This window comes from Esox lucius, chromosome 23 (assembly GCF_011004845.1).
Source record: "Esox lucius isolate fEsoLuc1 chromosome 23, fEsoLuc1.pri, whole genome shotgun sequence".
Taxonomy (NCBI): Eukaryota; Metazoa; Chordata; class Actinopteri; order Esociformes; family Esocidae; genus Esox; species Esox lucius.
In genome coordinates, this window is record NC_047591.1 from 7326395 (window position 1) to 7347851 (window position 21457).

Below are 21457 nucleotides of genomic sequence, written 5' to 3' on the forward strand. Positions count from 1 at the left end.
TATGTAAAAGCGGCCATTTTGCGAAGGTCGAAAAAAAGTCTATACGCTTAACTGTAAACATTTTTTAATGATATATATAATAATGGTAATACTTTTCTGTTTCAAACGCTAAATAAAGGAATTTGCCCTCTGCAAATATTTTTACAATATACACTATGATTGTGTAATTCAAATTTTAAAAACGGAAACTACATGATGCAAAATGAAGGAACATGAACAACCACGAAGGAATAAAGTTATGTGAAAGCACTGACGTCATTTATTCCGCGTTGGCCTGGACGTGGCATCTGAGAAGACTGCGGGGAAAGCTGCACCCACTCTTTCTGGCCGGTTACAATAAACAGCTTAAAAGACCGACAGTGCTTAGTAGTTAGCTTTCTGGTTCTGTTTTCTATTTTATTATCGCAAAAAGGATCTGTTTCAGAACATGGGGCTAACAATATCGTCGCTTTTTTCCAGGCTTTTCGGCAAAAAACAGATGAGGATACTTATGGGTGAGCAATCCGGCACTAGCGTAGTTATACGTTATCAACATACCAAGGGGAAGCTAGCTGGTAGATAGCTTCTGTGGCTAGAATAGAGAGTGGGTTGCCATATCAGTGTTCTTTGGCTTTCGAGTAAGATTACAGATGTTTAGATTGGGGATCAGGTAGTTTACTGTATATTCAATATTTATCTTGTAAATTAAATAAGACTGGCTTGAAAGCAACTGGAGTAAAAAAACAAAAACTGCTATCTACTCTGGTTTAGGCTACGACGTTAGCGGAAGTTAGCTATTGACCAATAATAACGGGTTGTTTGTTCATACCAACGTATCTAAGGACTGTCCAGTTTGGGAGCTATAGTTAGCTGGCAAGTTTACACCTAGAAAATAGTTTTAGCTGATTAGCAATACAAATCAAACTGTTATTCTTTACTGTACCCCTACTCGTAACTTGTGCAGCCATCTGTTACTATTAGATGTACTATATTCTGATGTTGTATGTACCTTTCCAAATTTGAGTTAATGCCATAAACTGAAAATCCAATAAGCTGGATTTATGTACTATACATTTGTATAAGTTGTCAAAAACATTGCAGTTTGACCACTGATAATGGTTAGATTGTTTGACATATAGAAAGACCTGTTTTGCACGAGTTACACTACATTATTCTCATTAGGTTAACTACCTGATTTTATTCTGATTAGTGTGTTTGTTGACATCACTCTTCTGTAGTTGGTTTGGATGCTGCTGGAAAGACCACTATTCTCTACAAACTGAAGCTGGGAGAGATTGTAACCACTATTCCAACCATCGGTAAGAATGCTTTGACCAGAGAGATTTGTGGTAAATCTCAAAGTTAACCTAAAATATCAGCTATCTGCAAGCTATATTAAAATCAGCTACTCTGTAATTCGATTTGAGTGGGGTTGCTTTCTATTCAAGCTTGTTGGCAAATTATTTAGATGTGATCTTTCAACATGTTCTGGTGACAGATGTAGCATGACACACATAAAGCCCACCCTTTTATTTGTGTCACTATGGTTACTAAGTCACATTTTCAGCGATGAAGACCCACCCTGTCTAATGTTTTTAGAGATTGACAATAAAGTGCACACAGACATTTGGAATTTAGTCCCTCAAATTGTAGTCAAAATTGTTTCTACCGAATGATACATTTTTGGACATGGTAGCTAGATGATCTGACCAGTACCTGAAAGGTTGCTTGATCAAATCCCCAAGCTGGTAAAGTGAAAAATATCTAGTTCTGTCCGTGAGCAAGGCTGTTAACCGTCTTCAATTCCAGGTTGTTCCTATAAATTAGATTGTTCCCAGTCAATGTACCTGGTTAAAAAATGTTTTTAAAAAAACGCAATCATGAAGAATAAGCCTTGTTTGACCATTCTTCTTGGGACAAAGAACAGTAGATGGCGTCCATGCTAAACATCTGCCAGGGCTTGGTGGGTGAGGTGGCGCTTAGGAGATTGGTCCAACTCCTGGCTAAGATACGTATTACAGTGTTTTAATCTACAGTACCTGTCATAGGTTTGGACACACCCATTCAATTGAATATTGGATTAACCATTTCAAAATAACAGCATAATTGGTACATAGTCCCCCAATTTAAGGGTACCAAAACTATTTGGAATATTGAAAATAATGGTAACATGAACGTAGCTGTAGTGTGGACCAGGGATAATATCTCTAAGGAAGATACCCAGCATCTGGTGATGTCTATGGGTTGCAGACTTCAGGCCGTCATCAAAAGTACAAGATGCAACAAACATTTAAATATGATTACTTAATTAAGACTGTTAATTTGTCAAATGTTGGTCCCCTAAAATGGGAAGACTGCATAAAAGGAGTTTTAATCCTACATGGCTCATGGTTTATGGATCTAAATACTGTCATTAAAGATGACTGCCCTTCAACCTTTTAGTTTTTGTTTCATTTTAAATTCCATGTGCTGGAGTACACAGACAACAAAACCAAAGAATTCTAGACTGCACTGTAAACACAGAATTTGACACTTTTTTTTGCTAAAGTCTGTAGGCTATCTGACTCATATTGCAAATAGTTGAATTAGCTGTCATATAGACTTAAATAGTCAACATGTCGTAATCCCTATAAAAACCTATCAGCGAAACGTGATTCTTGTTCTTTTTGGATTTCACCATTTATTTATTCCATAAGGAATTTTAGACTTGCTTCCAATAAGGTCTGTGTTTTAGTTACTGACCACGCCTTGGCATTTTACCAACCATGTAAACCTTGTCAGGACAAGGTGACATTTTAACATATTTTCTTTAATTAGTTCAAAATAGTTTTTTCTTATATTTAGCCAATATTGAAGTCGACTTGTCCTATAGATTTTTACACAGTTATTAAAATGGCATGGTGGTGTAAGCTGACACAAAACACAGACCTTTTATTTAAAATAAAATCTATGGAAGAAATGAATGGTGTAAGAACTGAAAAAGAAGCTTTTCCAGTATTGGGGCAAGGTTTTATGGGGATTGACTTTTCTCATTTGTAACTGTTTATTTGGGTAAAGGGCTGACTGATTGTCTCTTCCTCTCACTTGTGACTGGAAAGGTTTTAACGTGGAGACTGTTGAGTACAAGAACATTTGCTTTACTGTGTGGGATGTTGGCGGCCAGGACAAGATCCGCCCCCTCTGGAGGCACTACTTCCAGAATACACAGGTATGACACACCTGTGACAGCAGTGACTTGTGACATCGTCATACTATTGATATCTTATATTTTCGGCAGTTAGAATCAGTGGGTATTGGAATGCATCCTTTAAAAAGGTCTGTTGGTCAAAAAGATTGGCCCCAGATCAGGCTAATGTGTGCATGACGTTCTGCACGTTTGTTGTCTCACTTTTTGAGAACTTGGCGCATATTATTCCAAAATAAATGTATATGATGTAGGCTATGACATTCTTTGTTTTTGTTTTAGTGTAACATATGTAGAAGTTTATAACAAAAAGCCCTTTGTCAATCTACACACACAAAAACTGCAACAGACATATCTAACTTGTAACAGAAACATGTTACATTTTAACTGTAGTCTATTGCTAAGAAGCACAACACACAGGCAGTCTATGCCAGCAGCCTTTCCAGCACATGCAAGAGACACAGGCAATTTGAGTAGCAGTTTAATGGTAAGAAGGTCAGCACAGTGCTATGACGTGGCTGCCCAGAGGTGGAAAGCTAGTTAGTTTCAATCCTGTGCTATCCAAATTGTTTTTAAGCTACATGCATGATCATTGCATGCAAACCTTGGAAAAGCAGGTGGCTGACATCTGGTGAAAGTTGCATTCTTTTCCACAACTCAGGCGACAATATCGCAGCATAATTATGATTTCATCCCAAATGTGATGTCGCCCCAACTCTGAGTAACCTTTTAGTAAAAAGTGAAATCCAAAGCCTTTGTCTAAAAGACTAAACTAGTATGTACAATAGAACAACATCCTAAGAACATCAGCCTGACCTTTCGCCCTGGTCCTCACACAGGGCCTTATCTTTGTCGTGGACAGCAATGACAGAGAGAGAGTAGCAGAGTCAGCAGAGGAGCTGTCTAAAATGGTAAGTGTTTTGAAACACATGTAACTATTTTATAGTAGTTCTGTGAAAAGGAGCCTAAGACTTGCCTGACATGGGCAGAGTAACTCTGTAGAAAATAATGGTGTTTTTTTATATAGGGATTTGCTTGCCATTGTGACTGATCGTCCATCATCAGCATTGACACAGACTGCTTAGTAACCTATTGTTTCCTATTGACAATTGCTGGTTGCAGTCATTCATTCCTCCCTTTCCTATTCTACCTACCCATTCTTTCTCTTAATTTGTTTGTTTACCACTCTCTTTTCAGCTGCAAGAGGATGAGTTGAGGGAGGCCGTGTTGCTGGTGTTTGCTAACAAACAGGACTTGCCAAATGCTATGGCAGTGAGCGACCTCACAGACAAGTTGGGCCTGCAGAGCTTGCGCAGCCGAGTTGTGAGTCCCTAAATAATCCTTCAAGAGTTAGAAAATGTATTTCTGGCCAGAAAACCCATCATCGAGTATAAACAGTGGCTACATGGGTATTTGAGAGCATGAAATCACTCTTTCATGCACAACTACTCATTGTGTCTCGTTCCTTCCAGTGGCACGTCCAGGCTACTTGTGCTACCCAGGGCACTGGGTTATATGAGGGACTGGACTGGCTGTCCAACGAGCTGTCAAAACGCTGAAGAGTGGAGGAATCGCAGGACCAGAGCGAATGGGAGATGTGATTATGCGCAGAGCGAGCAAACGAGAGAACAGTAGGAGCGCTGGCTGAACAATTCATCAGTGGAAAAAAACAGCAACTTTTTAAATTATCAGTGTGTCTGTCTGGTAGAACTTGCAGTTTATGGACTTTGCGATCAGTTCCTGTTCTGAAACCTTTTCATCATTCTCCCCTTTTATTCTCTATATTGTTATTCCTGCAGATATTTCTTAGACTGTTTATATCTTTCTTTATGCCACCCACCTTCCTCAACAGTAAATTTATTTTAAATTGCATGTTTTTAAAAAAACATAACAAAAAAAATTGAATCACCTGATGGTTGTGTGCAGTTGACAGTCGTGGAATGAGAGGGTGGGCCACTGGGTTTGGTTGGGTGGGGGCATATTTGGAGAAGTGTGTATGGGAGAGCAGAGGCCTGGCTTTGGGTGCCAGAGTATTCTACCCTCTCCTGACTGAGTCATTCCAGAGAGCTGAACCTGAAGGTCAGTTCACTTCCTCTACAATGTGAAGAGTACGGACCTTCAGTCATTTCAAGGGCCATTATGATGCAATAAACTTTTTTTTTTTCTTTTTCTCAACTGTTTAAATGTGGTCAGTTGTCTCTTATCTGAGTTATTGGTGGGATATGAAAAAAACTAAGTGCAGGCAGACTCTTAAGATGCAGCCCTAATATACATAGTTGGTAGTGTTCATGATTTAGTTTGAACCAACCTATTTTCATATAGAAGAACATAAGTCCATGATGACTTCTAAACCATTTTAACATTAACACTGATATTGAAATACATTTAATGTAACGTAACCTTTGCTACACCAGACACCACAGCTGAATGCTGTGATTTCCTACCCTATCAGATTTAACAAGCGTTTTTAAAACTGTAATATCTCCACTAGTGTACTGCTCATTTGATTTTTTTTCAAATTCCATTTAAAGCTTCTTGGGTCAGCCACAAACACTTACTGTGGTGTGCCCACTCTGAATATAGAGCATGTCATTGCTTATAAGCGAAACAAGGTTGTCAAGGATCAAAAGAAAAATGATTTAATTGTGATAAAGCTTTAAATCTCAACCATCATAACAAAGACAATAGCTCTAGACAAAATTGTCATTGAAGTGTATTACACACAAGTACTTACAGCAAATGCATAGCAACATAACACATTCATGACACTTTGTTCAAGTCAGAACAAACCTGCACAATGCATTCAAAATCTCTTAATTTCAGTCAAACTATATTCAGTAGGACATGACACTAACACCCAGTTAGAGAACACATGCCCCTGACTGTATTTAAACATGTTTTTAGCCACAGTATTTTTACCTTCAATGTTCATTATGTTGAATGCAACCCTGCTGGATTGTTGAGGAACATCCAAATTAAGTAGCACCAGCCGAGAAACAGATCATTAAAAACCGAACCGACAGAATTCCAGTTCTGGCACAGAGAAAAACAAATTATCAGCAAACTGTTGGGGATACCTCAGCACCATTCTGTTCCATTCTGAGTTACAAAGCATTGGAAACAACAATCAAGACCACACATGCAAAGTTTGATATGTGTATTTTTGGCCCATTCAATATGAATTATTCTATACCCAACTGTGCATACTTTCGTTATTTTCCATACTCAAACCCAGAAATAGCAAAGAATAGTAACAGGTTAGTCTATTTAAGAGAGAGTGGATTGGTTTTCTTTGTCCTTTCAACCCGGCTTCACTGGACTTTATACCACTACTGGATCCCTCTGGTTGATCTGACGTTTGACCACAAACACCTTCTGCCCAGACACGGTCACTGTGTAAACATAATCCTCGAGCATGACTGAAGAAAGAACAGAGTGTTGGTTAGCATCATGTTGGGAGCAGTAATACTGTGTGTTGGTGTGTGGAAGAGTGAGTGACTTAAGGTGACCGGTTTTGTTTAGCCTACCCGACATGCGTTTGAAGGGTGGCTCAGCTGCACCTTGCAGTCTGAAGCGACAGGCTGTGCGAACCATCTGCATTATTATCCCCGCCGTGTGCTCATCATTCTCCAATTCCCCGGCAGACTAACATAAAGAAACGGGAAATTAGATCAGTTGGAAAGTAGATGAAGAGGATGTTGCGACTACTGTAACGCGAGTTCGTGAATTTCGCAATAAAACCAAAACGCACAAGTAGGTATGTTTGTATGAACTCACCGCCAACACGCCATCCTCACTAATTACCAAATACCCCAGCTGATCAGGAATCCTTTCCAGACCTTGTGTGAGTGCGCTAGTAGTCTGAAACAATGAAATGACACGTTCGGATGTTTTCTATACCAAAAGGGAGAGAATTGTGTATGGTGTCTGCTTTTGTCATTACAATGGTTGAAGTGGCGACTAAAAACCAATGTTTACAAGAATTAGCTAACTCGTTAGTTAGCCATATTTAGTACACACAGACTAGGTTACATTGTAATAAAAAGAAAAGTAACTGCAAATCGAAAACATTGGTTTTAGATTAGTCACAGAATCGCAATACATAAAAACAAATTAGAATTTATACTTGCCATTTTAACTTGCTTCGCACGATAAGGAAGCGCGTACGCTGCTTTCGTTGAGCTAATATTTCTTTCACGTGACTTTTTCAGCTGATGTGATGTCACGTAATTCTTCTTTACGGTTTTGCGGCTATTGAAATCCAACGACACTGGCGCATTACCGCCACCTACTGTGTTACTCCCGTGATTCTATTCTGGGCAGAAACAAAAAGAAATTCGCACTAGCTACCTCGTGTGTGTGCAGACCTGGCGGCAGAATGAGAAGACTGAGGGGCCATTTTTTTTTATAAATGCGGGGCATTTCAAATCACTGCGCAATTGTCCACCAGCAGCACCCCCCCAGGCGAAAAATTATGAAGCACTATATACGCACCTATAGCCAATCCTGATGTGCAACTATAATAACTGGCTCTGCTCTAATTCATATACCATCTGCTGTGTATATGGGGAACCAAAACTGGGGGGGCCCGAGTTTCCATCTGATGGCATTGCCCCCTTTTGCCATAATGTGGCGCTGGGCCTGTGTGCGTGTGCAGCCTTCTGGGGACTAAAAGTCTGCAACATGTAAGAAAAACATGTAAAACTGATCATCTAGGTAAGTTAAAAAAAAATAGGTTACATTTAGGTTGATGAGGTTAAGGATAGAGAACACAAAATCCCCACAAGGTTAGTAATCCTGGACTATTTGTAGGTGTGTGTGTGTTTGCACGTGTGCGTGCGCCGAATGGTCAGCTGAGTATCTGTCAGCTACACTGTCTTGGTAATGATGAGTCACGGGAGACATTTAATAATAATCATCAGTGGCAGATTGGGTAAAGGTGCAGTTTTCTGTGCATGTATTTAATTATGATTAAGTGTATGATCTGATATTTAATAGAGCAGAAAGTTTACTTTGAGTGGTAATTGCCAGCAGTTAATTCATTCAAGCAACACTTAACTGCCTTTGCTAGCAGTGCAATACTTGTGCTGCGCTGTTGGTGACTTCAACCCTATAAATTCTAGCCTATAAAGATTTTGCAAGCGCATTTCTCATCCCAGGACCATACAGACTGTACATTTGTCCAGCCAGTAGCAGAATGAAATTGCGTGAACAAAGTTTCATGAGTCAATACGAGAGAAGTTTTGGGATCAACTTTTCTTCAAAATCTTTATGGATATGGGAAGTATCAAACTTCTGCTGAAATGTCATTTTGTAATTGTATACCGCTCACCATCTTGACTGTCTCGCCACCCTGAGTGTCTTGTCAACCACCTTGACTGTCTTACTGGCCAACCAACCAACTCACCTTGGATTTGAAATGACAACCAAAACAGCCCTGACCCGCCAAGGCATGGACTTCACTAGACCTCTGAAGATGTGCTGTGGTATCTGGCACCAAGATGGTAGCAGCAGATCCTTTAAGTCCTGTAAGTTGCGAGGTGGGGCCTCCATTGATTAGACCTGTTTCTCCAGCACATCCTGCAGATGCTCGACTGGATTGAGATGTGGGTAATTTGGAGGCCAAGTGAACACTTTGAACTTGTTGTGTTCCACAAACCATTTTTGCTTTGTGGCAGGGCGGATTATCTTTCTGAAAGAGGCCAATGCCATAAAGGAATACCGTTGCATGAAAGAGTGCACATGGTCTGCAACAATGCTTAGGTAGGTGGTACGTGTCACAGTAACATGCACATGAATGGCAGGACCCAAGTTTTCCCAACAGAACATTGCCCAAAGCATCACACTGCCTCCGCCGACATGCCACCTTCCCATAGTGCATCCTGGTGTTATGTGTTCTCCACTTAAGCGATGCACATGCACCCGGCCATCCACGTGATGGAAATGTGATTCAGCAGACCAGGCCACCTTCTTCCATTGCTCTGTGGTGCAGTTCTGAAGCTCGCATGCCCATTGTAGGCCCTTTCGACAGTGGACAGGGGTCAGCCCACAAGGGCTGCAGTTTTGGAGATGCTCTGATCCAGTCATCTAGCCATCACAATTTGGCCCTTGTCAAAGTCACTCAGATCAATATATGCTTGCCCATTTTTCCTGCTTCTAACACATCAACCTTGAGTATAGCATGATAATTTGCTGCCTAATATATTCCACCCTCACCCACTGCACCCAGGTGCCATGATAATGAGATTATCAGTGATATTCACATCACCTGTCAGTGGTCATAATGTTATGGCTGATCAGTGTATTTGACAATGGATTTGAACTTACAACCATTGGCATCAAAGTCAGCAGCTTTACACATGAGACCACCTTGGATGCTCTATGAAGGCTGACAGTCTTTAAGAATGTAAATGTGATAAGAATTTACATGTGATATGACCACTAGGGGCAATGTTGTGCACTGTTATGTGTAAATAGAAAAGTGGTGTTTCAAGGTATTGTGGCCGAAGTTAATGGCTGAGTGAAAATAGAAACCAGGCAAGCCTAGTTCAGCCGGCCCATAATAGAAAGTGTTGCCACCTCGAGATTCAAACCTGGGTCGCCCACGTGGAAGGCTGTGTCATTAACCACTACACCACAGAGCTATACATTTGCCAGGTGTCAGTATAGCCTCTTGTCTCTATCCTGAACAAATCCTCTTTTGCCACTGACTGTTTAATAGTTAATTGGCCATTCATGAATGACATTTCTACAGTTAAACTGACTGTTTCTTACTCCACCACAAATAGCGTCTATATGACGTTTGCCACTGGCCGTTTTAACAGTGTATTAGCCAGTTATAAGCTTTACCGGTATCTACTAACTTACTGGAATAGTAATAAGAATTGAGCAATTACTAGCGAGTCTGCCAAAGCTATTTCCTTTCATGGCAAAACAACATACTTTTTCTTTCATTTGTGAATTACGTTTATACAATAACTATCAATAAAGGCGACGATAACTAAGTGAAAAGACGAGAGAATCATGGAATAATTAATAAAAGTTGTTGCTCTCAATAGATTCAAACTTAGGTCTTCCACGTGAGAGACACTGTCTTTAACCACTACGCCACGGCATTACACATTTTAGCGGTCGCTAGACTCCATTGAGGATTATGTTAAACTGTCTAATGTTTCTTATTAAGTTTACCCCACCATTGCGTCTATGAACTGTATTGCTTTTGTCACTGGCCGTTTTAACAGCTTATTAGCAAGCAATAGGCTTACTAGTATCTACTAACTTCCTAGGAATAATCATAAGAATTTAGCAATTGCTAGCAAGACTGAAGATGAACTTCTTCATGCCAGAAACAGTCGCAATATAACCGTATGCAGTTTAAGTTAAGGCTTACTATAACGTAACTAATGTATGTTGTAGCCAGAAAATGTGTTTGTCTATCCTTACCCAAAATGCATGCATGGACGCATACTAATCCACCAGAAACAGTCATGATATAACTGTAAACTGTTTTATTTCAGGCTTACGATAATGTAGATGCTGAAGGTTTTAGCCAGCAAAGTTTTTGTCTATACGGAATAATTCATAATGTGTACTTTGCTTCGCCTGCGAGGAGATACGAACTTGGGAACTGTAGTTCACAGGTCCGTCAGTCACTTAGTCAGTCAGTCAGTCAGTCACTCACTCAGTAAGAGATATTCACTCTTTTTGGCCAGCTACGCTTATGCAGTCTGGCAAAAACCAAAGACTCTTGACTCCAATGGCTGTTCAAAATCCAAGATGAGTTGGTTGTTTTGTGAGGCCGTCAGCTACTGTCTTGACTAAGTCACTGGTGACTGACATGGCAGCCAGCTACTGTCTCAACCACCTCTCCACCCTGATTGCCCTGCCAACAGCCAAGACAGTAGGGATGAGTGGTAAAACACTCAAGGTGGCAAGTTGCTCAAGACAGTAGGTTAGACAGTAAAGGTCATGACAAAAGTCAATCAAAAACTGTTTCAATTTAAGTTTATAATAACTTATCTCACCAACGTGACTCTTGCCAACCACCTTGATTGTCTTATAGGTCAACCAACTCACCTTGGATTTGGACTTACAACCAATGGCATCAAAGTCAGAAGCTCTACTTCATATGAGACCACCTTGGATATTCTCTGAAGACTGACAGTCTATGTCTTTAGAATTTATGTGATAAGAATGTACATGTGATATGACCACTGGGGGCAATGTTTTAGACTGTTATGTATAAATAAACAAGTTGTGTGTCCAAGTATTGTGGCTAAAGTTGGTGTTTTTTTACACCCAGCCAATACCTTGACATACCACTTGTCTATAGGTGCTGGTCATAAAATTTGAATATCATCAATACGTTTATTTATTTCAGTAATTCCATTCAAAAAGTGAAACTTGTATAATGTATACCTTCATTCCACACAGACTGATATATTTCAAGTGTTTATTTCTTTTAATTTTGATGATTATAACTGACAACTAATGAAAACCCCAAATTCAGTATCTCAGAAAATTTGAATATTGTGAAAAGTTTCGAAATTGAAGACACCTGATGCCACACTCTAATCAGCTAATTAACGCAAAACACCCGCAAAGGCCTTTAAATGGTCTCTCAGTCTAGTTCTGTAGGCAACATAATCATGGGGAAGACTGCTGACTTGACAGCTGTCCAAAAGACAACCATTGACACCTTGCACAAGGAGGGCAAGACACAAAAGGTCATAGCTAAGGAGGATGGCTGTTCACATAGCTCTGTGTCCAAGCACATTAATAGAGAGGCGAAGGGAAGGAAAAGAAATGGTAGAAAAAAGTGTACAAGCAATAGGGATAACCGCACCCAGGAGAGGATTGTGAAACAAAACCCATTCAAAATGTGGGGGAGATTCACAAAGAGTGGACTGCAGCTGGAGTGCATCAAGATCCATCACGCACAGACGTATGCAAGACATGGGTTTCAGCTGTCGCATTCCTTGTGTCAAGCCACTCTTGAACAAGACACAGCGTCAGAAGCGTCTTGCCTGGGCTAAAGACAAAAAGGACTGGACTACTGCTGAGTTATGTTTTCTGATGAAAGTAAATTTTGCATTTCCTTTGGAAATCAAGGTCCCAGAGTCTGGAGGAAGAGAGGAGAGGCACATAATCCACGTTGCTTGAAGTCCAGTGTAAAGTTTCCACAGTCAGTGATGGTTTGGGGTGCCATGTCATCTGCTGGTGTTGGTCCACTTTGTTTTCTGAGGTCCAAGGTCAACACAGCCGTCTACCAGGAAGTTTTAGAGCACTTCATGCTTCCTGCTGCTGACAAACGTTATGGAGATAAACTGACCAGATTTCATTTTCCAACAGGACTTGGCACCCGCACACAATGCCAAAGCTACCAGTACCTGGTTTAAGGACCATGGCATCCCTGTTTTTAATTGGCCAGCAAACTCGCCTGATCTTAACCCTATAGAAAATCTATGGGGTATTGTGAAGAGGAAGATGCGGTACGCCAGACCCAACAATGCAGATGAGCTGAAGGCCACTATCAGAGAAACCTGGGCTCTCATAACACCTGAACAGTGCTACAGACTGGTCGACTCCATGCCACGCCGCATTGCTGCAGTAAATCAGGCAAAAGGAGCCCCAACTAAGTATTGAGTGCTGTACATGCTCATACTTTTCATGTTCATACTTTTCAGTTGATTAGCTGATTAGAGTGTGGCACCAGGTGTCTTCAGTATTGAACCTAATTTTCTGAGATACTGAATTTGGGATTTTCATTAGTTGTCAGTTATAATCATCACAATTAAAAGAAATAAACATTTGAAATATATCAGTCTGTGTGTAATGAATTAATATAATATACAAGTTTCACTTTTTGAATGGAATTTCTGAAATAAATCAACTTTTTGATGATATTCTCATTTTATGACCAGCACCTGTATTTATACACAACAGTGCCCCTGGTGGCTGTATCCAGGAAGATTCCTAAGGAATTGACTGCCATAGTCTTAATAGAGCTTTTTTTTTTATCTTAAAACTGATTTTATATTAAACTTGACTTGATGATAGGTTGATGATGTGAAGTGTGTAAGTGGTAGGGAAAACATTTTAATCAGGCGTGTGAGTGCTAGGACAAAAACGAAAATGTGCATCCCCTGGGATCCCCAGGATTGGTGGAGCTCCAGCAACATTATGAATATAATTTAGATCCAAGTCATTCTCACTCCTAAATTTTTGTTTTTTTCACATTGCTTTACATAAAGCCTTTATTCTTTGAAACCCTGTGTATAATGTCTACCGACATTGGGATCATTGTTCATTGTATTTTGTTTTGTTATTTCTTTGACAGTTTACTGTTCAATTCCACTTGTTTCCCATGCCACTAAAGCCCTAGAATTGAATTGAGAGACAGAGAGAGAAATCAGGATCAGCAGCATAGCATATGAGCTCCTGATTTTACTTTGTATATGTTGTTTTTCAGATGTGACAGACTTTAGAAGTTTCACAAAGATTGAATTGCAAACACTACAACATCCCTCAAGAATTTAATAACGAAAGACCATTTACTAATGCAGTGACAGCAAAGCCTGTCTAATAAGTACCTCCTTGTAAGCTACTCAGCTAGGCAACAGTTCCCAAAAGGAGAAAGATTAAATTAGATTCAGCTTCATTGTCATTGAACAGTACAAGTACAGTACAACGAAATGGCAATACTAAATGTGCATTAAGGCAAATAGAGGAGGAAAGAAGATTTACAAGTATTTACATACACTCACCTAAAGGATTATTAGGAACACCTGTTCAATTTCTCATGAATGCAATTATCTAATCAACCAATCACATGGCAGTTGCTTCAATGCATTTAGGGGTGTGGTCCTGGTCAAGACAATCTCCTGAACTCCAAACTGAATGTCAGAATGGGAAAGAAAGGAGATTTAAGCAATTTTGAGCGTGGCATGGTTGTTGGTGCCAGACGGGCCGGTCTGAATATTTCACAATCTGCTCAGTTACTGGGATTTTCACGCACAACCATTTCTAGGGTTTACAAAGAATGGTGTGAAAAGGGAAAAACATCCAGTTAGCGGCAGTCCTGTGGGCAAAAATGCCTTGTTGATGCTAGAGGTCAGAGGAGAATGGGCTGACTGATTCAAGCTGATAGAAGAGCAACTTTGACTGAAATAACCACTCGTTACAACCAAGGTATGCAGCAAAGCATTTGTGAAGCCACAACGCGCACAACCTTGAGGCGGATGGGCTACAAAAACAGATGACCCCACCGGGTACCACTCATCTCCACTACAAATAGGAAAAAGAGGCTACAATTTGCACGAGCTCACCAAAATTGGACAGTTGAAGACTGGAATAATGCTGCTTGGTCTGATGAGTCTCAATTTCTGTTGAGACATTCAGATGGTAGAGTCAGAATATGGGATAAACAGAATGAGAACATGGATCCATCATGCCTTGTTACCACTGTGCAGGCTGGTGGTGGTGGTGTAATGATGTGGGGGATGTTTTCTTGGCACACTTTAGGCCCCTTAATGCCAATTGGGCATCGTTTAAATGCCACGGCCTACCTGAGCATTGTTTCTGACCATGTCCATCCCTTCATGACCACCACGTACCCATCCTCTGATGGCTACTTCCAGCAGGATAATGCACCATGTCACAAAGCTCGAATCATTTCAAATTGGTTTCTTGAACATGACAATGAGTTCACTGTACTGAAATGGCCCCCGCAGTCACCAGATCTCAACCCAATAGAGCATCTTTGGGATGGAATGGGAGTTTCGTGCCCTGGATGTGCATCCCACAAATCTCCCATCAACTGCAAGATGCTATCCTATCAATATGGGCCAACATTTCTGAAGAATGCTGTCAGCACCTTGCTGAATCAATGCCACGTAGAATGAAAGCAGTTCTGAAGGCGAAAGGGGGTCAAACAGTATTAGTATGGTGTTCCTAATAAACCTTTAGGTGAGTGCATATTAAGTATACATATATTACCGGTGGAATGTATACTGAGGCCATTCCTATAAATTTTCCCCTAGAGATTATTTTAATAAAGGACAGAGCCCAACATAAATTCAGTCTAAGAGAAGCCCTACCCACTTTGAGTGAGATTTAAAAAAGATACTCCACACACACTGAACAAACCCCTGTGGAGAGTGACTCCCCATCTGAGAACAGACCCAACTCTCTACACAACATCATCAACAACAGCTTGACAAAGATATTTGCCCTGATGAATGTCGAGCAGGTACTATAAGTGAGCTAATGAAGTGCCAACATTTTTACTTTTTAAAATAGAACATTAGCGCTAGCTACTTATATTGCATTATTATTGAGACTGCACTTGTTTCTGCTTGCCATATCATTAATTGTTGTGATGCCCATTCAAGGCTTCATTACCATTCTTCTAGCAGCAGGATATAATGCTACCAGTGCTAACTCACATTTTCTGTTTTCTAAATAAAAGAAAATGAGATGAGATGAAAAGCCATAATTTAAATATAAGTTAATATAGTTAACAATCTAGTCAGTACATTTTGTCTAATGTCTGTTCCAGTGTTATTCTTGTCTGTTCTTTTTCATATACTATATTGCCTTATACATTTCAAATCTGGCTTTTATTGTGATTAAGAAAATCTGAGTGCTGCCAGCATAATATCCTGCTGCTAAAATAATGCTAATGAAGCCTCTAATGGCCATCACTAATTTTATTCATGCTTACTAGTTTTCAATAAAAGACCAGTAGATGGCGCTATGTGGTTTTTATGACATCTCAGTTCACCAAAAGCGGAAGTAGTGGTCAGCTGATTGCTTCGTGATCCAGAGGAATACCGAAATTCAGTCATTGCTTGTTTTTGGTCTTTAATCTTGTAGCATTAAATATGGCTGGACGAGGGAAATTAATTGCCGTGATCGGTGATGAAGATACGTGTACAGGTTTCCTACTTGGTGGCATCGGCGAGTTGAATAAAAATCGTAAACCAAATTTCTTGGTGGTCGAGAAGGAGACAAGTATTGCTGAGATAGAGGAGACCTTCAAGTAAGTTATAGCTAGTTATATCATTTTGAGATTGGAAAAACAGACGAACTTCCCTGGTTTGTGAACATAGCCATAGGATGAACATTTTTTATGACCCCTTTGTTTTTAATTGCTGTTTGACGTTGGGTGGTAACGTGATATGTGTGCTTTGTTCTATGGTAATGTGGTAAAAAGATGTACATACCACTGGCCTGATATGCTTTACCAAATCCATTGTTGTTTGATGTTGTCAGGTCTGCACTTAATTTATTTTATATTTAAATGTATTTAGAAAGAAAACGACATAATCAGTGTCACTAACTTATTTCTGTCATGACCCCGCTCTTCAACCCCAGGAGTTTTCTGACTCGCAACGACATCGGAATCATCCTGATCAATCAGTTCATAGCGGAGATGATCCGTCACGCTATCGACCAGCATATGGATTCTATCCCTGCAGTGCTGGAGATCCCATCAAAGGAGCACCCGTACGACGCCTCTAAAGATTCCATCCTGCGCAGAGCCAAGGGCATGTTCTCCGCAGAGGACTTCCGATAAACACACACACCAAGAAGCAGGGACAAAGACGAGGGAGGTGGATTTGAGACTGCCATTATCCTAAATTAGTGTTAGCTTGTGTAATGCCATGCAAGGCTGCAGAGTATGAATAGTCCTGGTGTGTATGCTTTCTGTCAAACAAACCGTTTAGTTGCATAATGTTTAGTCACACAGGAGCATACATGGAAAAGGGGAAGGAAGAACCTGAATTTCTCCAGTAGACAAAACAGTGTGCAATGAACATATTTTGGGTCAGAATGAATACATCCTTTAATGTCAGTTGTTGATTGGCATTTGCGTGTGTTGTCCATATTGACCAATACGTATGTGGTCCATACAGTAGTACCATTCATCACTTGACAGGGTCTAGTTCTATCCCCTTGGCAGTACTCTCCACACTCAGTGGGTTTTGTTGTAATTTAGTTTTTCATTCCTTTGCCTGAAAATGGTAGTAATGCTATTCATTGACTGTCCATTGATGGTAAATTGTTCTTCTGTCTCTGCCTTTCCGGGTTATTCATATCGTTTTGAATCTCACGCAGGTACTGTATGTTGTAGTTGTCTCATACAGTCTGTTTTTAAAGTGCTTATTTAATTTTGTCAACGTCGACACCTGAACCAAGAACAGTGGGTTGTCACTAGCAATACATAGAGTTTAACATTTGTCAGAGCATGCATGTGACATTGACAGTGTCTGTTAACTTCCCATATGTGGAAATCATAGAAGGTTAGAGGCCTCTAGTGGACAAAGGGCTGTTTCAGCCATCCCACCATTTTGGGACCTTCAACTTCATTTGGCTGAATCATTCCTCATAAGCAGGTTGCAGTCATTAAATTAAATGTCATTAGGAAGGATGAATTTGAAATTCCCACCCCCTTGATTAAATAAAAAGGCAGATGTCCATGCTCTCAGAATCAATAATGAGAAATATATAGGGTGTGTCCTCAACTTATTTGTGGATGAAATATACCACATTGAGTGGGGGTGTATACTGCATGTCTAAAACTGAAATTAATGTTCTCATATGTTTTTTTTTGTTAAGTACTGCACAATTTCTACCTGTTGTAATTTATTGTGAACTGTGACAGATGTTAATATCTATAAAAAAAAATATGTTTAAGAAAATAAATTATTCTATCCTGTGCGTGGTGGAGTTATGAATGATAGTTCACAAAACTTTAAAGATTTCCCTCAATCTTCTGCTTTGAAAACCTCTGAGGTTTTCATACTGTCCAAAATATTTTAGAATCCACCACATCCATAACGATTCTAAAGCCTTTCCTCTGGGGGTTAGTGGACTAAAGTAGGCTAAGGATGTTCCCAGTCAATGCTAACGACACTCCACTGCCAATGTCCACTATTCCTGTCTCCACCTCTCTGGAAAAGAGATGCAGGCTTTCCCGATCATGTGACTTGACCTGTTAAGCTGTGTTGACACAGGCATACCAGTTCGGATGTTTTCTTCACAAAGTGGTCTGTTGACTGTTTCCCAATCCTGGTCCTGGGGACCCAGAGTGTTGCATGTTTTTGTTTTTACCCTAGCGCTCACACACCTGATTCAAACTAAAGGCTTGATGATAGGTTGATTACATCATTCAAGTGTGTAAGTGCTAGGGCAAAAACAAAGACATGCAACCCTTTGGGTCCCCAGGACCAGAATTGGGTAACAGTGCACACTAATTAGATATTCTCTGTCGACAGTAATTGGACAAAATATAAGAATAGGGATGCGTGTGTAAAAGCATTGCATAGGTTGGGCGGTAATGATGTACTTACTAGCATGTCTGTGCCAGTGATGTCCAAGGGAAAGCTCAAGTTTCAGTAAATAACCTTTTTTCTATTTAAAAGTCCAGTGCATTAACCTTGACCAAAGATCAAATTTAGTGGTTTCCACAAACAAAGGCTGACCACGAGACAACTTGATGGATACGGATGGTGTGAAAAGAACTAGCAAATATTTAAACAACCCTGAGACAGGCTCAATCCGTCTTCATGCTCGATCTGTATGTCATTAATTTCTCTCCCATGTCCTTCAGTGGACCAGGGACAAACACCAACCCGGCTCTGCTCAACCACCTAAAGATAAAGAAGGTTGGCAAAGAGGTGATCAGGGGGCTATATAAAACAGGTCCTCCTAGAATGAACAGGTCCCTCAACACTTAGGATTTATTCACAAACCTGACAGTCTTTCCTGAGAATATAGGACAGTATGATACCCGCCTGCTATTTCAGTGTCATTCTCCTGGGCTATGTCTTTGCACTCCCTGTCCCCTTCAACAGCACACAGAACAGCATGAGGTAAGACATCACCTGCCTATGGAAACAGGTTGGATGACAGATGGGAGGATAGACACGTTTTTAACTGAGGCATGTGGCTTTTCTTCCTGTAGACAAAATGCATATGACAATCCTCTCCAAGACAACAAAACTCTGGACCATGCTACAGAGTGAGATCTGTGTTCTAATACTCCTATGGGAATTACATTTTTAATGAATGTGAGATTAGTGAGATAAAGTACTCTTTTGCTCTTTCATTGCTTGTCTCTTTCTTCTAGGTCTTCAGAGGCTAACAACAATGGAATACTGTAAGTTTCTCTGCATTTACAAGTGTAATGTTATTTAATCATTTGAATGAGCATACAAGCTTGTGTATGTCTAAATACTTTGTGTATTTGTGTTTAACTTTGTGTGTGTGTGTGTGTGTGTGTGTGTGTGTATCCAACTGCTCTGTCTGCAGGACCAGAGAGATCATTGCTATACATCTGGCCTCAGCAGAACCCGCACCCAACCTCTAACCTCCCTCTTATCTCCTTTCAATCCAGGAATAGTGTGTCACTCTGCTACCTTCCCGCAGAAAGAGGACCAGATAGTGGGTTAGTCTAACTCCCACACTGTTGTTATTTTTGCCAACAGGTCAGAGAAGCCGATACACAGTTGGAACGAGACAGATAGCAATACAACAAATACTTTGTGAGTTATCTTATACTATTACTATATTACTGAACAGAATCCTTCCCTTTAATTTCCTGAGATCCAGCATGTCATTGATACCAAGCTCACCTACCTTACACAGATACAGTGATTCTTCTCCCACAGAATTTCACTTAGCATACATTTTATCAGTAGGTGGCACTTCATCTTCACTGCATTTTGAAATTGTAAATCTGGAAGTGAAATTAAATGTGATACACTTAATTTTTTTGGGCAATTATTGTTAAATGGTTTGGCTCCCACCTTGTGGAAGGGAGCGGAATAACAGTAACAGAGAATACTCTGTTTTCCACACAAGTTTTACTTTTAATTTTGGTTCACCAGTTTACAAAAGCTGTAAAAATATATTTTTGGGTATTTCAAAATGATTAAAAAGCAGATTGCATGAGTATTCCCTACACTATTAAGTGCTTGTTTTCTCACTTGAACTCACGGAACTGTGTAGAGTAGGCTATGAGCAGCCAGGAAATTATCAAGAGATTTCAATTGCTGCCATCTGCCATTTCTAATTTCAGGAGAGATAATCATGTGTTTTAATGACACAGACCGAAGAGAGGGAGGGTGCCACTTTTCCATTTGTAGTGCGCCTTTTGTTGACCAATAGAAATTCATCACTTTAGGATGCTGAATATAATTCCATTATTATGGCAGGTATAGGCTATTAAGGACGTTCCCCTAGTCTCAGGGGAATGTGTGGAATTTAGTATACCTAAATCTGTGACTGCTGAATTTATTTGATATTGAATGTTAAGTTACAATAAGGTACATTTCAATGTTACAAATTTAAAACAAGTATGATGTTACATCTTGAATTTAATGTTAAGTGTAGACATTACAGTACATTACTAAAAGTGAAAGGTTTAATGGTTAATGTTAAGCATCAAAGTACTGGGGTAAAATAATCCCCTCTTGGATTTCAAACTTCCAACCATTTACATTTTTGGATTTTTATAAACTGGTTGGTTCTGAATAATCCTGAATAATTTTTGACTGATAGCCTTGGTATATGAGGCTGTTTACCACCAGTATTACCTCACATCACTTTTCACTGCTCTAATTGGGTTGGTAACCAGTTTATAATAGCAATAAGGAATCTCGGTGGGTTGTGCAGTATTGCCAATAATCCATCACTATGTGCTGTGTCCAGGCACTTTGCAATGTGTCATGCCTTTGAATAACTCTCAATCGTGCTACATTGGCCATGGTCCATGTACCACACCTGCTTGTGCCTTATGTCTTAAAAACACAAACCACTGCCTCTAGGTGCCGAATTGTGACAAAAAATGTATTACAAATTTGACTGTTAAAGATTTATGTAAACGTTATAATGCATTCCCCTGGGCCCAGCCTGCATTTTCTTACGTAACATTGCAACAATTCTACACATTGCCCCCTTAAGGACAAAGATGATGTCCCTATCACGCTGCATGATAAGTCTCTGTACGCTGAACAACCTAGGCCATTCAATGCAGTTTGGGGACGAGAAGGCTGGCGAGGCGACAAAAGACCCGCACGGCATCGGAAAGAGATGAGAGGACAAGAAGAGGAGGAAGAACAAGGAAGTGTGATGTCATTACAAGCACTGCTGGCATAGTAGTCTATTTTATCTGAAATTAAATGTTAGAAAGCACAAGACAGTTGTACTGAGTGTAATTGTGTGGTCAGCCTAAAATTATTGTATTTATTTAAGCCTCAGATTAATTACTTGTCTTTATTCATTTCA

At 40.0% G+C, this 21457-nt stretch overlaps 4 protein-coding genes across 4 annotated transcripts; 3 read left to right on the forward strand and 1 right to left on the reverse strand.

Moving 5' to 3' along the window:
- Nucleotides 1–263: 263 nt before the first annotated feature.
- Nucleotides 264–5338, forward strand: LOC105020167 (ADP-ribosylation factor 4). Its single transcript, XM_010886934.4, has 6 exons — nt 264–494; nt 1218–1298; nt 3078–3187; nt 4003–4074; nt 4361–4486; nt 4636–5338. Exons 1-6 carry the CDS (start codon nt 428–430, stop codon nt 4720–4722), a joined length of 543 nt encoding a protein of 180 aa, XP_010885236.1. The 5' UTR covers nt 264–427; the 3' UTR covers nt 4723–5338.
- Nucleotides 5339–5786: 448 nt separating this feature from the next.
- lamtor4 (late endosomal/lysosomal adaptor, MAPK and MTOR activator 4) lies at nt 5787–7407 on the reverse strand. Its single transcript, XM_010886933.3, has 4 exons — nt 7294–7407; nt 6941–7024; nt 6691–6808; nt 5787–6582 (listed from the first exon to the last, which is right to left on the reverse strand). The coding sequence occupies exons 1-4, from the start codon at nt 7294–7296 to the stop codon at nt 6485–6487; spliced, it is 303 nt and encodes a 100-aa protein (XP_010885235.1). The 5' UTR covers nt 7297–7407; the 3' UTR covers nt 5787–6484.
- An 8570-nt stretch (nt 7408–15977) lies between these two features.
- On the forward strand, nt 15978–17887 carry atp6v1f (ATPase H+ transporting V1 subunit F). Its single transcript, NM_001305642.1, is given in 2 exon segments — nt 15978–16205; nt 16541–17887. Coding segments are annotated over 2 exon segments (360 nt in total). The 5' UTR covers nt 15978–16047; the 3' UTR covers nt 16743–17887.
- Nucleotides 17888–18842: 955 nt separating this feature from the next.
- On the forward strand, nt 18843–21367 carry zgc:193726 (uncharacterized protein LOC561161 homolog). The gene is made up of 5 exons (XM_034289980.1): nt 18843–19041; nt 19134–19190; nt 19299–19328; nt 19657–19713; nt 21134–21367. The coding sequence occupies exons 1-5, from the start codon at nt 18953–18955 to the stop codon at nt 21264–21266; spliced, it is 366 nt and encodes a 121-aa protein (XP_034145871.1). The 5' UTR covers nt 18843–18952; the 3' UTR covers nt 21267–21367.
- Nucleotides 21368–21457: the final 90 nt, after the last annotated feature.

Coding starts and splice junctions, on each gene's coding strand:
- LOC105020167 (XM_010886934.4), top strand. CDS start 428: ATGGGGCTAACAATATCGTCGCTTTTTTCCAGGCTTTTCGGCAAAAAA. Junction 3,188..4,002: donor ACTACTTCCAGAATACACAG/GTATGACACACC, acceptor GTCCTCACACAG/GGCCTTATCTTTGTCGTGGA. Junction 4,487..4,635: donor AGAGCTTGCGCAGCCGAGTT/GTGAGTCCCTAA, acceptor CGTTCCTTCCAG/TGGCACGTCCAGGCTACTTG.
- lamtor4 (XM_010886933.3), bottom strand. Junction 6,809..6,940: donor GTGAGGATGGCGTGTTGGCG/GTGAGTTCATAC, acceptor TCTTTATGTTAG/TCTGCCGGGGAATTGGAGAA. Junction 6,583..6,690: donor ACCCTTCAAACGCATGTCGG/GTAGGCTAAACA, acceptor TTCTTTCTTCAG/TCATGCTCGAGGATTATGTT.
- zgc:193726 (XM_034289980.1), top strand. CDS start 18,953: ATGATACCCGCCTGCTATTTCAGTGTCATTCTCCTGGGCTATGTCTTT. Junction 19,191..19,298: donor ACTCTGGACCATGCTACAGA/GTGAGATCTGTG, acceptor TCTTTCTTCTAG/GTCTTCAGAGGCTAACAACA. Junction 19,329..19,656: donor GCTAACAACAATGGAATACT/GTAAGTTTCTCT, acceptor TTTTGCCAACAG/GTCAGAGAAGCCGATACACA.